We start from the raw sequence: 19,826 nt of genomic DNA on the forward strand, positions 1-19,826 counted from the left end.
ACTCTTTACTAGCTGTGGAGGTTTTGGTGAACATTGTAACTCATTTTTCCAAAAATCTCCATTTCTTTCTCTTTAAAATGGAAATGTTATTTACCTCCTAAGATTATAGTGAGGATAAAATCAGACAGCACACACAAAGAATTTCTTCTGAGATTACAGGGACTACCTAAATTGTACTTGTGTTCGTCACCGTCACCACCTGTGTTTGTCCTAATTTGGGCTCCTACCATGACAGCAGGGTTACTGAAATGATATTCGCAATTCGGTTTCTCTCTAGTCTTGTCTCCTTGAAGTATATCCTGCTCATGGCCAATAGAGGTTACTTAAAATTTGATCTAAGTGTTTATCATCACATCCAAGCTCCCTTGTACAGATCCTGCCCGAACTGTTTCAGGGAACACCTGATGCCCTCGACTAATAGCTGCTCATGGCGTCCCTCACCACTCCCCGAGCTGCACTTTCTATTTCGCCTGGACACAGCAAGCAGTGTTTTGGCTCACCTTCTTCCCGGTGAGGACAGCCACGCCGCCATTTTCAATGTGAGGCAGGTCCTCAGCAGACACGTAGAAAGAAGGTGGCTGGAAATATATGCTGTAAGGAATAGAGGAGGGGGGTCACATTGTAAGAACCCAGAACTGCTATCAGCTTCCCCCCACAGCTTTAACAAAATTAGGTCTGTATTTTATAACGGGAAGACTCAAACATGCTTAACTAAGTACTATTTTGCCATGAAGGGGCATTTGGCAATGTCCAGAGACATTTTTGGTCATAACAACTTGGGTTAAGTGGAGACCAGGGATGCTACTAAACATCCTATAATGCACAGCCCAAAAAATAAACAATTATCCTGCCCCAAATGTCAATAGTGCTAGTTCGAGAAACTCCACTTTAGGTTTAGATTCATTTCAGATCGGAACAAGGGGGAACACCGAAGCAGCTGGTATTCACATACCAATCAAAGTGAACTGTCCAGAATGGCATTGGCTAATGGAATGACTAGGTCTAGCTCATGCGACGCTACTTCCTCAGTTAGCTGTATTAATTGAGAGGTGGCTAATCTAACTGAAAACATCTTACTTGAAAATAGAACATGATAATGTCTGGCATGATGGCTCAATGGCTAAATCCTCACTTTGCAAGCGCTGGAATCCTATATAGGTGCTGGCTTGTATCCCGGCTGCTCCACTTCCCCTCCAGCTCCCTGCTTATGGCCTGGGAAAGCAGTAGAGGATGCCCCAAAGCTTTGGGACCCTGTCATCCACGTGGGAGACCCAGCAGAAGCTCCTGGCTTCAGATAGGGTCAGCTCTGGCTGTTGTCGCCATTTGGGGAGTGAATCAGCAGAGTATCTTTGTCTCCCTTCTCTGTAAATCTGCCTCTCCAATAAAAACATTTTTTAAAAGGAAAAGCAGGGAACTGGAAGGGAAGTATAGCAGCCAGGACATGAAATGGTACCCATATGTGATGCCAGCGCTTGTAGGTGGAGGATTAGCCAACGAGCTATTGTGTTGAGCCTCAAATATAGCAATTTTCATAGATATCCTGATTATCATGATTTTGACAAGCAGCTGAACAGGAACTGGTTCTCATATGGGATGTCATTGTCGCAGGTAATGGCTTTATTTGCCAGAATGTTGGCCCCAAGAGGTTATTTCTTACAATCTTCCTGCTTTACCCCTATAATTCTACCTGTTTGGGTGCCATTATGAAGTCTCTTCTACTTTTATGGGATATGACTGATATATGGAGATGACAACACAGGCCCAACTGAGCTTTATCAGAGAAAGCAACAGAGATCCCAGGAGTATTAGTATTTCAGAGGCCACCATTACAGGGTTGACTATTGGTAGTTCTCGTAACAGAATCTAGCAATTTTACCCTGTGTAGCATACTGCCTGTTAGCTCCATCAAGTGCGTACCACAGTGGGCATCAGGAAACAGCCAAGTCAGCCCTGCTACTCACTGAACACAATGAGTGCCCACATCCTAGCCGACTGCTGGTGCTTGGCTAAGATGGCTGGTCTGGCCCATCCTACATAAGGGAACACACCTTCGCTCTTTTCCATTCCACTGTTTGAATCGTAGTGTCTTGGTGACATGTGGATCATCTGAAAACCACAGTTCTTTGGAAAGAGGGGGTCGCATGTATGGTAGTTCTGGATCTTCAGATACAATCAGTACCTTTAGACACACAAATAACGCTTGTCAGAGCCAAGTTCTTGAAGAGGCCAATGTCAAAGTGTTCATGGAGGCTAAGTGCTTGCAGAGGATACCCTGTGTGCCAAGCAAAAAACCATGCACCTTACCCTGGCCCCAGGATCCCGAGCCCGAATGGATCTGGCTGCAGCGAAAGCAGCAGTGCCTCCACCGATTAGCAGGAAAGGAACATGACTGGGTACCCTGACTTGAGAAACTGGTTTTCCTTCTGGAGCTGTAAGCGACAGACCAGACAGGGTGAATCTTCTTCAAGCCTCAGATGACTTCCTGCCGCTATTAAAAAAAAAATCATCTTATACTTGTCTTAATTCATTACACTATGCTAACAATATATAGTGCCAATACTAATCTTAAACTTCAGAGCATTCTAGCAGGAGAGGAACAGCAAGTATCTCACTTCATTTTACAAGGGGAACGAAAAAAAATAAGAGGTGAATTCTTTGAACAATGTCATTCATTAGGTCTGTGCTGGAAGCAGGGCCTAGCTCAAACCTTTCATAATCTCTAAAATATATCCGACAGTATGTAAGAGAAAGTCTCTTGCCCTTCACATTAATTTAGTGATAATAATAATAATAATAATAGCAAGTTCACTTTCACCTTTTGTTAGTGATGAAGGGGCTAAAGGGGAAAACTCTAGTGGGTCAATTAAGGATTATTGCACAGTGATCCCGAATAAGGAGGTGCTACTGCAGAAAGCAACACAAATTGCTTCCCAGAGCTGTAGGCCTTATTAAAGGATTAAAACACGCCTCTGTGAAGAACCACGTGGCAAATCACACAACACAGAAGTGACAACTAGGGCTATGTGCTCCAGGCAAACAACTATCACTAACAACTCCAAACTAACACCTCAAAAGGGGAGCAAGACAGACCCCAAACATTTCCTCATTGAAAAAAAGAAAAAAGGCTTTCATCTGTGTTCAAATATTTTCCCTTGCCAAACCTGGCTGCTTTTGAAGAGCTTTACATAAAGAAAAATGACCATGCATAATTGCCACTAATTTTATTCTCAAACTCAAATTCTTGCCAAATGTTTTCAACAAATCGCTCCCAGTTCTGGGAAAATACTACAGCTTCCAGAAGCCGTTCAATCTCATACCATCACAGCCTCCAGAGTATCTGTAAGGCATGGTGCCTGAACTGTTAACGTTCTTTCCTGAGGTTCAAAGTCACAATGAGAATTAAGGGGATACTCACCAGATGCTTTGGCCAGTTTCTGTTTTTCTTCTGGTGTCATCCCTAAACCCGATATCCGCTCATTGTATCTTTTTTTGTCATCTTTTATTGTCTTATAGGCCTGCAGATCCAAACACGGAGAAAGTTTATTGCAACATACAGTTAGCTTGTACCATAAGAAATGCCATTTTCCAATTAAATGAGAAGCTTTTGTCTACATGCAATTGGTCTTTCTATGTGTAAGCCACTAAGGCAAAGAAAGTTCTTATGTTAGTTGAGTATGCATACTTGCTACAGAAGGAATACATTTGAAGCAGGTGAACAGTCTGAGTTTTAGATTTTTTTATGCTATAAGAACTCACATTCAGTTTTGGAGGTGTAGTTCAAGAAACATTTTATACTAGAAGCATGAAATGCTAAAGGGCTAAACTGAATCAGCAGCAGAAGGGGGCTTGGGCCATCTACACTATCCTGGGTAAAATTTTCCTGGTGAGCATTCCAGGCTTGCTGTGTACCCAGACAATGCCTGGAAACATGCCTAGCCGTGTCCTATTCTGATGATTTAATTCTTTCTCCTTCAATGGACTGTGCATTTTTTTTCTAACCTGATGAGGTGAAACAAGTCTCAAAAACACTACACAGGAGTATTTACTAAGGGACAAACACTGCTTAAACACTTGTCATGTTTTATATACCATTGTCTTTTCTACCCTTTCAAACGGTAGAGAGGCTCCTTTCTTTTTAAAATCATACAACCCTGGAGGGAGAGGGGAAGGGAAATCCCAGAGCCTATGGAACTGTATCATAAAATTTTAAAAATTTATACAACACCGTTTATTAGAGACTTCTAAAAATATATTTTTATTTGAAAGGTAGATTTTACAGAGAGATGAGACAGAGAGGTCTTCTATTCGTTGGGTTGCTTCCTAGAAGGCTCCAATGGCTGGAGCTGAGCTGAAGCCAGGAGCCAGGAGCCAGGAGCTTCTTCCAGGTCTCCCACGTGGGTGTGGAGACACAAGCACTGGGTCCATCCTCCAATGCTTTCCCAGGCCATAGACAAGGAGCAGCCGGGACATGAACTGGTGTACATATGGGATGCCAGCATTCAGGCAGAAAATTAGCTTGTTATGCCATTGTCCCTATTAGAGACTTTAAAAAGCAATGATGTGGGCCTGATGCGTTGGCTTAGCAGCTAAAGTCCTCGCTTTGAATGCGCTGGGATCCCATATGGACGCTGGTTCTAATCCTGATGGCCCCACTTCCCATCCAGCTCCCTGCTTGTGGCCTGGGAAAGCAGTCCAGGACGGCCCAAGGCCTTGGGACCGTGCACCTGTGTGGGAAACCCGGAAGTGGCTTCGGGCTCCTGGCTTCGTATTGGCTCAGCTCCAGCCGTTGTGGTCACTTAGGGAGTGAACCACTGGACAGAAGATCTTCCTGTCTCTTCTCCTTTCTGTATAGCTGCCTTTCCAATAATAAATAAATAAATAAATAAATCTTAGGAAAAAGCAATGATGTGGGACTGCTGCTGTGGTGCAGTGTGTTCAGCCACATCCGCATCCCGTATGAACTCTGGTTAGAGTTCTAGTTGTTCTGCTTCCAATTCAGGTTCCAGATAATGTGACTTGGGAAGGCAGAAGGTGGCCCAAGTAGTTGGGTCTGTCACCCACATGAGATACCCAGGAGGAGTTCCGAGTTCCTAGTTTCAACCAGGGCCAGTCTTGGTTTTTGTGGCCAAATTGGGGTGTGGAAGATCTCTGTCTTTCCTTTTATCTTTATAACTCTGCCTTTCAAATAAATAAAAATAAAAGAGAAGTGATCTGTGGCAATCGGAGAACCTAGGTCTGGGCTGAAGATATTCACCATAGGAGAAAAATGGTGCAGAAAATAAAGTTCGGTACTTTAAAAGACAATGGTGAATCCTTGAAGTAACCACTTCCTTTGTTAACAAGTTGAATTTAATTAATGTTAAATTTCAGGAAGAGTTTCTTTCATCTTGCTATTATAAACACACAAGTCCAATATTTACCCATACTGAAAACATCATTTCTTCTTAAGACAAGGACTTTGACCTAAAATGATGGCTTAATCTGGTCAAGTGAATGAACACAGGAATAAACTGGGGCCGTGTTCATGCTGAGAGAAATCCAAAAATAGCTTTAGCCCAGCTCACACCTCATAATGGCTTCCCCTGCGAAGGGAGGAGCAAAGCAAGAAATAGCTTGTGGTTTGGTGGGGAAAGGGCAAGAAAGAGTTCTGTTGCAGACGTGTATATATATATATATATACACACATCAGCTTTTAACTAAGTGTTCGGATATAAAAATAAGTTTATAGCCTTACTATATAAGCTTCACTTTTTCCCCAAGGGTTTCTTCTGCATTCTTAAGTTTGTAGAGATTTCCAATTCGTGACATAAACCCATCAGGTTAGGACAAACTACCAGCTTATGAAAAATGCTAGTGGTGAGAGCCTTTTTCATAGAAGCACCAGAATAAGATGGTGGTTATTCAACTTAAAAAAATTTGAAAAGAAGCAAGTGATTTTCTGAGTAAGGCACTGTGCTACACAATGGCAAGGGCTCCTTCAGGATGCTAAAGGCCGCTTGAGCTCTGCTTAGTGCCATGTCACATGACTGGGATCAGAGGATCTGAGGTTCTGCAGAAAGCCATCAGCCAACAGAGGACACACTGTCTCATGTCCATGTCAATCAGCAGCTCATATTTACAATCAAAACAGAAGTGTTACTGAAATCAATTTCTCAGACTGGCTGCAACATGTTAGCAGGCTGTGAAATCAATTTACTAGACTAATCCCAGCATTAGGGAAACAAACAAAAAGCATTAATGGTATATCACACCTGGTAAGAGCATCATTTCTTGATATCATGCTTTAATAGTATATCTTCATAATTATGAGTTGCAAAATAAAATATATTTATTATTGTGGATCATACCACAATTTTTAAAAGGGCCACTGGTTTATTCCCTTCTTTGTCGGGGGTGGAGTAGGGGGAAGGCAGAGTTCCCAAACCACAAACCGCTAAGGGAATATTTAGACTTAAATTAGGAACATTTCCTCAAATGTGAGAAAAAAAAGTTATGGAGGGATGCTATTACGGATTAAATACTTTTTTTTCCTCTCCCACTCATGTTGAAGCCCTAGCCCCCAAGGTGATAGTATTTGTAGATGTCATTTTAGGGGAAGTGACAAAGGTTAAATGAAATCAGAAGGTTGGAGCCCTAACCTAATAGGGCTGTTGTTCTTCAGAAAGGGAGAGATGCTAGCATCAGCCAGCTCTGCACATGCCCCTTGCCTGCCAACAACAACAACAAGCAGGTGGCTGTGTGACAGCTGAGAAGTGAGCCCTCACCAGCAGCTGAATTCTGTCTGACCCTGACCTTGGAATTTCTAGCCTCCCCAAGTGTGAGAAAAAGAAACTTTTGTTGCTTAAGCCATAGAATCTGTGGCCCAAAACATTAACACAAACACTGAGCAACCTATAGACATTCCTCACCAAGGATGAACACTGACTTTTTAAAATGGAAGGTTCTCTTGAGGCTGACACCAATTTCAGAGGAAAACCTCAAATCCACCTCAGATCAAGATTTCAGCGATTTAAAACCTAAAACAAAACTGTACAAAATAGTTGGACAACAGTTATAGATAGACAAAAGCTTATCATTTAAGCTGGAACTATTATAATATGGTACTTTTATCATTACCAGTGTTGGATAAACATGGAGAGTAATGAGGCATTTAATTGAATGACTTGGGAGAAACTTGTGCTTTTAAGATATTCCTTCAGCGGGAGAGAGCAATAGGGACTGGCCCTGTCTTGCATCAGGAAAATGCACATGCTCAGGTTTGTAGAGATCATCCAACACTCTGGTATAGCTGCACAAACCAGTGCTTTGACAGGCTTAAATTGTTGCAAACATACAGAATGGGGAACACGTCATTTTTGAATGAACGGTGTGGAACTGATGGGAAGAGCTGAGATACACAATGGAAATGTTAAAGCTCACAGTCGTATCTGAATTATGACTGAGAGGCCAGTTCAGAAAGCAACCCAAATGAATGTTAGCTTATACCACTTCAGCCACTAGTTGATCAAATCAGATATTACAAAAGGGACACTGTCAAAGGAACTGCCTTGAAGTAGAGGCTGTGGGTGGCAGAGGGAGAAGACTTCAGTTTCTATGGCTTTTTGCACCTCCTCAGAGGCATTCAATAAAATGCCTTTTCACAGTAAAAGTTGGGCTACACTGTTTCCTACAAGACATAAATATCATATTTTACCTAAAATGTTTCAAAATAGATGGCATTCAAGTGACCAACATTACACAAAAGCACAATACAATTTAGGTATAAAGATGATTTAAATTGTTAAAAAAAAAAAAACAAGCTTCAAAGAGTGCTGGCAATGTCCCTTTAATAAACAGCTAGGGAAAGCACATGATGTGAAAGATTTGACTGTACCCTAACAGAACAAAGTTTCATTAGTGCTAGGGTCTCACCCACCCTACCCCCAAATCCACTGCAATGGAAGCATCTTACATAACATGCGCCTGTGGCTCCTACAATTAAGAAGTACAATAGGCTGCTGCCATCTTTCCCAGAAGCACCTGTGAACACTAGTGATCTAGAGGCGATCCTAGGTGAAGACACTGCACAACTGTAGTTAAAGATAAAGCCAAGAAAGAAGCAAAAGGAAATTGAAAAAAAAAGTACCAAGTATTAATAATAATAATAAAAACATTCAATAAAAAGATAGGAAAGCAGGATTGGTTACCCCGTGTTAAAAATAGGGAAAAAAAAAAAAGGCGGCCAAATGCTGCTCCATGATTGGAGGAGAATGCAGATTTATCCAAGTATGTTGCAAGGCTGATCTCACCTTTTCACTCTGATGTGATTTACAATTGACAAGAGCTGGTTGCTTTCCCTGTGCCTTTGGGAGTCAGGTCAGGGTATGAGGCTACAGATAACTGCAAATAGTTTTCATGCCCTCCCCCTCTTTTTTTTAATCTAGTGATCATGGAACCAAGGTAAATTTATTATCTTGCCACAGCAGAAGTGACTAGAACTATAATGGCTTCTAATCACTTGTTCTTAGTAAGTGAAACAGCTTTCTTCAATCAAGGATGTTACTACGCGTTATCTAAGTTGGTTCATACAACCTTACAGGATCCAACTTTAGGCTATTCTGCTTAGTCACAACAAACCCTGCCAAGTTAAAAAAAAAAAAGCACCTACAGAGTAACTCTTCTGTGACCTGCTAAGCTGATCAGGGTTCATTTAAGGAGATATAATTATGGTAATACAATGTAGCAATTAAATACCGTATTTCTCACGTCACACATCTCACACTCTACTCTCAAACTGAAGACACTAAGCCTGCTTCTATAACTTATTCTCTACTTGGCATTCAGGGATACTTTTCCTCTTGGGAATGTAATATTTTTGACTGAAAGCTGCTGCGCTTTTTTTTCCCTCTATAAAGGTAAATTCTCAGCTGAGGAAGAATAAACTATTTGACAAATAGGTAAAAAATCAAATACTGTGCTAAGGCACTACAACGAATTTTGATTTTTTTTTCTCCCCCACAGGTTAGTGTATCGTATCTAAAAAGAACAGGTGCAATGTGGTGGATTAGTTGAATCTTTAAAAAAAAAAAAAAAAAAGGCTTTCAGGTAAAAAGTGTAAAGAGCAGAGATCAATCGGCACAATTCTGTTTCAGGCATTCCCAGCTTGGCCCCCGCAAGCTAGGAGACAGAAGGGCTTTGGACAAGCTTCTATGAAGGGAGAAAGAAGAATTCACTGCCAAGTTTGCAAGCAGAGTAGCACTAGGTCTAAGAGTGGGAGCCGTTCAGCAGCTGCTTTCCCAGGGCTGCCTTTCTACTTACATATGCACCAGCTCCTATTGTTGATAAGCCCACAAGAAGGACTAATACAGAATTATCGATTTTGCCCCCGGAGGCACCAGAGCCAGCCATTTGTCTTGTCATCTGGAGTTCTAGTGGACCATGCCATCGCTGGAACAAGTTGCCTAAGGAACACAATTTATGAAGACACACACACACACACACAAGTAAGAGTTAATACATGTTCATGATTAAACATCAATGCATTATACAAGACTTCACTGCCTGTCAGGCTTGCACTATGTTCACTGTTAAATGACCAATAAAAACACAACTGAAGCTGTAACGGGGCCCGGCGGCGTGGCCTAGTGGCTAAAGTTCTTGCCTTGAACGTGCCGGGATCCCATATGGGCGCAGGTTCTAATCCCGGCAGTGCCGCTTCCCATCCAAATCCCTGCTTGTGGCCTGGGAAAGCAGTCGAGAATGGCCTAAAGCCTTGAGACCCTGCACCTGCGTGGGAGACCTGGAAGAGGTTCCTGGTTCCTGGCTTCGGATTGGCGCAGCACCGGCCATTGCGCTCATTTAGGCAGTGAATCATTGGACGGAAGATCTTCCTCTCTATCTCTCCTCCTCTAGGTATGTCTGACTTTGTAATAAAAATAAAATAAAATAAATCTTACACAAAAAAAAGAAACTGTAACCAATACTACAGATAGCAGAATGCAAACTCTTTTAAGCTGCTTGCCTTTTCAAAAAAAAAATTTATTTATTTTTGTTGCAAAGTCAGATATACAGAGAGGAGGAGAGACGGAGAGGAAGATCTTCCATCCGATGATTCACTCCCCAAGTGACTACCTAATTGGAGCTGCGGCGATCTGAAGCCAGGAGCCAGGAACTTCTTCCAGGTCTCCCACATGGGTAAGGGGTCCCAAGGCTTTAGGCCATCCTATACTACTTTCCCAGGTCACAAGCAGGGATTTGGATGGGAAGTGGAGCAGCCGAGACACGAATTGGCACCCACATGGGATACCAGCACTAGCAGGAGGAACATTAGCCTGTTGAGCCATGGCACTGTCCCCCAGAAAAAAAAATTTAATAAATAAATTTATCTCCCCCAAAGAAATGAAGAATTACAGATTATGAAAATTTTTTAGGCTGACAAAATTGAAAGGGTTTGCCAACACCATGGCTCTTACGGCTCTAAACTAATCCAGAGGTTATTCTGATGAAAAGCCAGTAGGAAGAGCTCTGCAGTACGCTAGTGAGAATAATTAGTCTTGTACATGGAAACGCTGACACCACGGGTGAAGCAGGGGTCCTACGACCTTCTCTCTGCTGCTTACTCTTCATGTTTGTTAAACAGTAAGCCAAAGTATCCTCCCCCAAGCTATGGCCTGGGAAAACAGTGGAAGATGGCCCAAGGCTTTAGGTCCCTGCACCCACGTGGGAGACCTGGAAGAAGTTGTTGGTTCCTGGCTCTGACCCAGCCCACAGAGGCCATTTGGGAAGTGAATGAAATAGCACATGGAAGATTCTGTCTCTCCCTAGCTCTTTCTATTAACCCTGATTCTCAATCAATTAATCTTAAAAAAAAAAAAAAAAAAGCATAAGCAGAAGGGGTGAAAACAAGCCCAGTGAACACCTGAAACCTTTGGGACCCTGTGGACTCCGAAACTCTGAACCGTACGATCAAAGCAGACAGTGCACAGCGACTCCCTAGCATGAGAAGGGGGGACGACCCTGCAGCAGACACGTTCATAATTACATGAACCATCACACTAAGCACGATTTTAAAAGGACTGATTTGAAAGTGGCCTCTTTCTAGTTCAGGTCAGATTTTACTGGCAAATAAGTTACTAAAATGTTGAAAGCCCTACTTTGATTTCTGAACTCTACGACTTTGGACTTGTACTCTTAGAACAGGAAATGCCTTTTTCCTTATTGTCGTTTCTTACCTGCTTTAGGATACTTCATTACCACAAGAAATAAAATGGTTAATATGTGGACATAACAACAAATGGTGAGAAAAAATGTGAAAGGGGGAGAGGCTTATTTCAATCTGACCAGAAGATCTTCAGAAGGCCATACAAACGTTTTAAGAATCAGAAGAATGAACTAGTAACTCTCAAAGTTTAGAAAATGAAATTAATCAGAGAAAGTTCCATGTGGGTAAGCAGTTTGGCGAACTCAGTCTGTCCTCCACCTTTACCTCCTGGGTCCATTTACTGAAAATAAACACTAAAAACATTTTATATAAAACTCTTTGTTTCCTCTTAGATCTTCTTTTAAAAAAAGACTTTTTTTTATTAGAAAGATTAACAGAGAGAAGGAGAAACAGCGAGAAAGATCTTCCATTCACTGGTTCACTCCCCAAGTAGCCACAAATGCCAGAGCTAAATTGATCTGAGCTTCCTCTGGGTCTCCCATGCGGATGCAGGGTCCCAAGGCTTTGGGCCTGTCCTCGACTGCTTTCCCAGACCACAAGCAGGGAGCTGGATGGGAAGTGGAGCAGCAGGGATACAAACTGATGGCCATATGGGATCCTGGTGCATGCAAGGTGAGGACTTTAGCCACTAGGCTACCATACCTAGATCTTAAAATATAAATATCATAACAACGTTGTCTTAATTCACTTGATCTTAGCCAAAAGGCCAAGAAGCGATAACGTTGTCTTAATTCAATACTGATATGTTTATTCTTTTTTTGCTTGCTTTTTATAAGCTGACAAAACAAAGCGTGGATGTCAGAAAAGTTCAGCAGGTTTTGCTTCACCCGCAAGAAAAAAAATATTTAAAAGTAAATAAATTTTAAAAAATAAATTGGTTAACATTTAAATTACACCTAGAAAAGAAAGATTAAGACACTTTTATAAATGGTACTAAGATAAACACTGTATTGCTGCCCATATTTCCCCTTCAGTTTTTACCCAACAGATTACTCTCACACCTTTCTCGTCATAGCTTCCAAATGATAGAAATGTTTGCATTGTGACTGAAATCTGCCTTTGCACTTGTCATTCCAATGTGGGGGAAAGCCAACTGCCTCCCTGACTTCCCATGCACTGCACCAGTAGATTTGTTCTAGATTTTCCACAGGTGGCCCAGCTGGCACATACACAGTCTGCAGCTTCTCCTTCATGCCTACAATTTACCTCTCAATGAGGCCATTTGCTCTGGGTCACAGCGTCTGATCCATAGTTGGTTTCGCTCAAAATCTACTTGTGGAATTAAGGAGTTAAGGAAGGGAACAGAAATTCTTTCCAATTCTATTGATACTGACTGAGCATTGCATTTGCAGAGTTTTTGCTGAATCCCATTTGTTTCATGTTGCTTAGGAATAAATTAGTAACACTAACCGCTGCAGATTAACACTGGAACAGTATCTACATTAACAAGCACATTGTTGCAGGTTTCAAAACCTCTCTTTTCACACTCCCAGAAAGTCTTTTCCACACAATGAGCCACCTAGGAATCCCAAATGGTTAGGAAGCCTACATGCTTTTGAAAACTGCTTCCTTAGTGTCAAGTCAATTTTTTCAACAGATAAAATATAGAACAAGATAAGCCTATTTGGTCCATTGCAGTCGGATGCTTCTTTATAATAATAATAAAAAAAAGAAACCCTCACCATTATTTAACCTTGCTAGCTTTTTTGTTTATGTAGTATCAATGCTGGAATTTTGGAAGAATGAAAGTCTAAATAACTGTAGTACAGTATGAATTCCTCTAATGAAAAAGTGCAAAGGGAAAAATAATTCAGATGATAGCAAAAGAAATTGAACTCTATTCCGCAAAGTCCTTCACAGTCCTACCATTCAGTTATTGAGAATTCTCCATGAGCCACAGACTGTGCAAGATGTTGGGGGAAAATACATGACACACAGGATGTAACGCTTGTCCTTAGGTAATATCCCAGTCAGCAAGGGTAGAATTTGTACCCGACTCATTTTCTTATGAAAATGGGTGTAACACAAATTTGCAAGTGACTCAAGGTCACTCCATGTGGTCTCTGCATCCTTAGGCCAGAGGAACAGATAGGGAAAGGGTAGGCATTCCCAAACCTGCCTGATCAATGAATCCCACCAAGGGGCTTCCTGAAACACAGATCCCAGGATCCTTCCTGGAGAGTCTGCAACATGTCCGCATTCAATAATCCACTGGATATGGATACATATGGCCTGGGAACTTTTGAAAACAATCTAGAATATGAAGATGCGTAGCAAAGGTGTCAAAAAGTTAAATGTTTCTAGAAAATCTTGCTTGTTAACTGACCACATAAAGGGATGATTTGCCAAAGTTTTTCTTCTGAAATGCCTTAAGTAGCAAGAGTAGGAGGAAGACTCATTTTCTGAGCTTAAAAAAAGGGGTGACATTTGGCAGTGTCTACAGACTCTGTATCCATGTCCACAAGGAGACTTAAATTCCCTTTTGGAAAAAAAAAAGTGAGGGCCCAGCGTGGTGGCCTAGCAGCTAAAGTCCTTGCATTGAACGTGCTGGGATCCCATATGGGTGCTGGTTCTAATCCTGGCAGCCACGCTTCCCATCCAGCTCCCTGCTTGTGGCCTGGGAAAGCCGTCAAAGATGGCCCAAAGCCTTGGGACCCTGTATCCATGTGCGAGACCTGGAACAAGTTCCTGACTCCTGGCTTTGAATCGGCACAGCTCCGGCCTTTGCGGTCACTTGAGGAGTGAAACATCAGATGGAAGATCTTCTCTGTCTCTCATCCTCTCTTTATATTTGCCTTTGCAATAAGAATAAGTAAAATCTTAAAAAAAAAAAAAAATAGTGAAATGGTGGGGCCAGCAGTGGGGCATAGCAGGTTCAGTAGCTGCCTGAGCACTAACATGCTATATAATTCCTGGCTGCTCCATTTCCAATTCAGCTCCGTATGAAGCAGCAAGTACAGCAGAGGAGGATGGTCTAAGTGTCTGGGCCCTTGCCACCCATGAGGAAGACCTGGAGGAATCTCCTGGCTCCTGTCTTTGGTTTAACCCAGCCCTGGCTGTTGTGGCCATCTGGGGAGTGAACCAGCAGATGGAAGACCTTTCTATGTCTTTCCCTCTCTTTAACTCTGCCTTTCAAAAACAAGATAGATAGACAGACAGATATCTTTATAAAAGTGAGAAGGATTTCAAAGAAAAAATTGTTCCAACATTTGAATCCCAGTTCAGGGAGTCAGTGCTCAGTCTGGAAAATGGGCAGAGTGATGTTTAGTGACCAAATAAGACACTATGGAACAGATAAAGCTCTATTAGCTAACCTATCTGTTCCTCAGTGCTGAATGCACCCAGAGAGTGGTGCCTATTAGTCAGCTCAGGTTGTTTCCGGAAGGAGGCAGAGAATCCAAACAAATTAACTAGCAGCTACAATGGTATGAAATAAACTTGACAATGGTGACAGATGTGGATGAGACAACTTCGAGGCAGGTGTGTCAACATCCTAGCAAACAACTGGGGGTGTCAGGGAGGGAAAACAATGTATGAACATTGCCTCTTTCCCATCTCTGTAAAAACATATGACAGCTGCTATGCAAAAAGGAAATCAGATGTAAAGTGACTAGTAATCAAGTCAGATAATGGAGTTCATTTCTGAAACGAGAGTACCATTATTTCTGATGGAAATTAAAGGCAATTGATGTTATATGTTGGTGCAAGGCCAAAGAATATGTAACTGTATACAGAGCAATGGATACATATGTTACGGAGGCCGAATATTTTCTACAGTACATTCAACAAAGCCATGCAACTGGGGAGGGGGGGAAGAGCTGGTATTTTTCTGTAGTTTCAATGTCACTAACCACGTTAAAATTTCTAATCAATTTAGCTTTGCACATGCATATTAATTTGATCAGATTTTTAGTGAGACTTCAAAATGCTGGTAAAAGTTCTGAGTCTTGGGGCTGGTGCCATTGTGCCTGCATACAATATGGGCACAAGTTTGTGTCCCTGATGCTCCACTTTCAATCCGGCTCCATGCTTATGACCTGGGAAAGCAGTGGAGGATGGCTCAGGTCCTCGAAACCCTGCAACCATGTGCAACCTGGATGAAGCTCCTGGCTTCAGATAGGCCCAGCTCCCACCACTGCGGCCACTTGGGAATGAGCCAGCAGGCGGAAGATCTCTGACTCTCCTTTCTGTAACTCTGCCTTTTCAATAAAAAATAAATATATATTTTTTAAAGTTCTGAATCTTAAGCAAAATGAGCACATATGCTCTAAAGGCCAGTATGAATGAAAAATTTCTGGCTGTCTCAATTTCTCTGTAAAGTTCTGTGCAGGTTGCACAAAGCACCATCATTTCAATGCAGTAAAAACCTACATAGGTGACATCTACTGATGTCATCAGTTTATAAAATAGCTATTTATACGAAAGGTGGAGTTGAGAGAGAGAGAGGGAGAGTAAAGAGGGAGAGAATATCTTCCACCCTCTGGTTCACTCCCCAAATGGTCACATGGTCAAGGTTTGCTGAGCCCAAAGCCAGCAGCCAGGAGCTTCTTTTGGACCTTCCACATGGGTGGAGGGGCCCAAGCACTTGGGCCATCTTCTGCTGCTTCCCCAGGAACATTAGCAGGGATCTGCATGAGAAATGAAGCAGGTGTCATTCAAATCAGCACTCATATGAGACAGCAGCACTGCAGGCAGTGGCTTAATGCATTGTGCTACAGCTCAAACTGGGGACATCAGTGTAAAAGCAGGGAGGAGGTGTTTTTATGTTCCAGGACATAACTCATATAGTTGCCAGGAAACATTTTTTTGACCCACAGCAACAGGAAAAACTGTTCATATATACACTTTCAAAGACTCTAACAGTCCAAAGTAAATCTTTTCTATTTCTAAAGCACCCATAAGTTGTCTCCATACCTTAGACATCTCAAGGGTAACTTTTTTTTTAAAGATTTATTCATTTCACTACAGCCAGATATACACAGAGGAGGAGAGACAGAGAGGAAGATCCTCCGTCCGATAATTCACTCCCCAAGTGAGCCACAACAGGCCGATGCGCGCCGATCCGCGCCGATCCAAAGCCGGGAACCCGGAACCTCCTCCGGGTCTCCCACACGGGTGCAGTGTCCCAATGCATTGGGCTGTCCTCAACTGCTTTCCCAGTCCACAAGCAGGGAGCTAGATGGGAAGTGGAGCTGCCAGGATTAGAACCGGCGCCCATATGGGATCCCGGGGCTTTCAAGGCGAGGACTTTACCCACTAGGCCACGACGCTGGGCCCTCAAGGGTAACTTCTGATGCTACAAATGCAAATGTCCTATGGCAGACATTCAAAGTTTATTGATTTTTTAAAAGATTTATTTCATTACAAAGTCAGATATACAGAGAGGAGGAGAAACAGAGAGGAAGGTCTTCTGTCTCATGATTCACTCCCCAAGTGACCACATCAGCCGGTGCTGTGCCGATCCGAAGCTAGGAGGCAGGAACTTCCTCCAGGTCTCCCACACGGGTACAGGGTTCCAAGGCTTTGGGCCGTCCTCCACTGCTTTCTCAGGTCACAAGCAGGGAGATGGATGGGAAGCGGCGCTGCCGGGATTAGAACCAGTGCCCATATGGGATCTCTTTGTGCGCAAGGTGAGGACTTTGGCCGCTAGGCCATCACACCGGGCCCAGATTATTGATTTTAAAAATCATATATCATACAGGTGGATCACCCATTATCCCTGTTACACCCTGTGAATTGAAAAAGCAGCAGGCTCTGGGCCAGGGGTGTGATACAGATGGTGAAGTCGCCACCTGTTACACTAGCATCTCATATGAGCACAGGTTCTAGTCCCAGCTGTTCCACCTTTGGTTCAGCTCCCTGCCAATGTGCCTGGCCTGGGAAACCAGAAGACCGCCCAAGTACTTGGAGCCCTGCCAGGCACGTGGGAGACACAGATGGTGTTCAAGGTTCCTGGCTTTGGCCTCACCCCTTCCAACCCTTGCAGCCGTTTGGGGAGTGAATCAGCAGGCAGAAACTATGTTTCTCTGCCTCTCTCTGTATCTTTCAAACAAATAAATAAATTTAAAAAGCAGCCATGTTCGGAGAAATTTGTGGTTAATTGGAGGAACAACAGGATAATTATTAGGAAGGGAACAACAGGATAATTATTAGGAAGGGAACAGAGTTCACTGTTAACTTTTTGAGGTCCAACTTTGGGTGGCAATGTTGAGCTGTAGCAAGGGGACTAGCAGCTAGAGACAAACTAGCCAGGGCCCAACCTATTAATTAACTATGTGACCTTGAGCAAGTCATTTTACCTCTCTCTGTCTGTTTATTACCTGTAAAAGGAGTGGATTGAACTTTACCACAAAATACCTTCCAGCTCTAAAAGTTTGATGTTGCAACTTCATGGAGAGAGGGGAGGAGCAGATTCAATTCAACGCACGCTGCAGTGAGTGTCTCTCCTTGAAAGCTTGAAAGACCACAAAGAATTGGCAGGGACCGGGAATCTCAAAATGAATTCTGCACCATTCTTTCTCAGGATCTGGCGCCCAATAGCCTGACACTTTTACTAGTACTGCAGCGATGGTTGCAGGAGGCACTCAAATCTGAGGATCACCTCTGATGTTTGCAAAGCTGAGTGCGGGTAATATCCTCAATTACATACGAAAACTTAGGCATAGGGCTTAATGGTCCTATTTAAAGTCTCCCCAAAGGCAAATGGCTTAGTCTACCGGACCACGTGGCGCTAAAGAGGCCCGGTGCGTGTGGCAGGGAGGCCACGACCATAGAAGATGGCCAGCGGTTCTAGTATCACTGTACAGCACCGAGAGGCCTTAAGCCTACTACTGGGTTCAAATTGCTTGAAGGTCAGGTCGGCGGGACCGAGCCGATTCCTCTGCTTATAAAACTCAGGGTCTGGATCCTGCGGATTCGAAATTCACACGAAAGTGACAGTTTTAAGTTATCCAGGGGCGGGAGGGGGGAGGAAGCCCTGGGAGGCATAGGGGAGCCTATGGCGCCCAAGCCCTTGGCCATCCAGGTGGGGGTTAACCTGGGATCTGTCAGTCACCTGCAAGCCGGTTCCTCTGCCTCGGGCTTCGGACGCACACTGTCCGCACCAAGGGCACCAACTTCTGCTTCAAAGTCCCCGCCGCCAGGCCTCCACACCGGAACATTTCGGCCACCGCTACTCCGGCCCTCCTCCTTCCCTTTCTTCTTACGCACCGACAGATGGGTCATACACCACGGCGCCGGGCCCGCGCCCCCGCCTTCCACACGCACACTACGCAAGCTCCTCCTCCCAGTCCCGGGTGGGCATTGGACAGCAAGGCCGGCCGGCTAGAGACTGGGAAGGGGGGGCTCGCGAGCGGAGGCCTACTGCGCAAGCGTCTCACTGGGCGCCACATTGCGATTGGGCTACTTGCGGAGACGGTTTGCGCATGCGCCTAGCTGCCCGCCTGCTCACAGGTACCCCCTCTCCGCCCCCCCGCCCCGATTCGGGTGTGCGCCTGCGCGCCCTGGAGCTGCATGTATCGTTTTCGCGAGTCGGTGGCGGCGGCTTGGGTGGCTGGGTTGGGAAGGTATATGAACTGATTCCTAGAGCCGCTTTTCTCAGTGGTTGTGGCTGGTGTTGTACCGCTGTGTGTAACGGGATCCGCCGATAGCGCTTCACACCGTACGCTGTCATTTTTAAGGTCACAAGACTCTTAAGCCTTTGGATTCTCTTCCCAGAGTCCACTTTGCTTGGCTGGGCCACCTGACTTCTCAAATCCGGCGTGTACTTCCGTCTTTTACAAGGCACACTGTCCCACCCCAACGGCCTCGGCCGCGCACTCTGCCGTCGTTTCCCTTTTACGTTATGTAATTCTGTGGCCTAGAAGCTCCTAGCCAGGCACTGCTGCAGGGTCCTGCTGTTACAGCTTCTGTGCTTGAAAGAGCAGGATGCTGGCGAAAAAACCCACACTTGGAGCTTCTCAGACTTTGTACGAGGCATCTAAAGGAGGGCTTTCAGAGTTGTGGGAGCAGTTGGATGAGCTGCTGAGTAGAAAAGGTGCGAAAGACAAGCTGGATTGCGAATCATTTTTTGTCAGTGTGCTGCACGTGACACATACATGACATTCTCAAAGATTGGGGTTATGTATTCATTAAACAAGTTTTTTTGTTTATTTTTTCAGCAATGGATGTTTGGACTGAAAGAGGCTCTGGCGGCTATGAAAAATATAGCATGCGGTTGCTGTCTTGGGAAGATGACATGATGCCTGTCACTTAAATGTGGGGCTAGTATGTGACCTGCTGCCAGAGCCAGAGAGGAGAGTATGGAGTCACTGAGGAAGATCAAAAGCTCATCAGGCAAGAGCTGTTGTTTGAGCTCTGTCTCAAGGGTGGATATTGAAATCCATACAGTGGAGGAGCAGGATTGACACTGCAGACGCTGGCTGCGTTGTAACCAAAGGTAACCTTTCAGTGACAAAGCATGTTGACTTTTCTCATCTGCCAACCTCACAAAGGTGATAGGAAGTCGAAAAGAACCAATATTGTCATGCATCCTACAGAAAGTACCATGCTATTTGTCAAACTAAAAGATCTCTAATTTAAAAATGACAAAAAGTACATACTATATGAGGAAGTATGCATAAGGACA

The 19,826-nt window shown here is 43.8% G+C and overlaps 1 protein-coding gene across 1 annotated transcript in view; it reads right to left on the reverse strand.

Moving 5' to 3' along the window:
* AIFM1 (apoptosis inducing factor mitochondria associated 1) overlaps positions 1 to 18,506 on the reverse strand; it is a 35,669-nt gene extending 17,163 nt beyond the window's left edge. The window contains exons 1-6 of the mRNA XM_004587692.3: positions 18,255 to 18,506; positions 9,298 to 9,440; positions 3,416 to 3,515; positions 2,305 to 2,429; positions 2,049 to 2,179; positions 501 to 591 (exon numbers count right to left, since the gene is read on the reverse strand). Coding sequence (XP_004587749.1) covers positions 501 to 591; positions 2,049 to 2,179; positions 2,305 to 2,429; positions 3,416 to 3,515; positions 9,298 to 9,440; positions 18,255 to 18,360 — 696 coding nt within the window. The 5' untranslated portion in view covers positions 18,361 to 18,506. The remainder of the gene's footprint in view (positions 1 to 500; positions 592 to 2,048; positions 2,180 to 2,304; positions 2,430 to 3,415; positions 3,516 to 9,297; positions 9,441 to 18,254) is intronic.
* Between the last annotated feature and the right edge of the window lie 1,320 nt (positions 18,507 to 19,826).

The sequence above is a fragment of the Ochotona princeps genome, chromosome X (genome assembly GCF_030435755.1).
Source record: "Ochotona princeps isolate mOchPri1 chromosome X, mOchPri1.hap1, whole genome shotgun sequence".
Lineage (NCBI taxonomy): Eukaryota > Metazoa > Chordata > Mammalia > Lagomorpha > Ochotonidae > Ochotona > Ochotona princeps.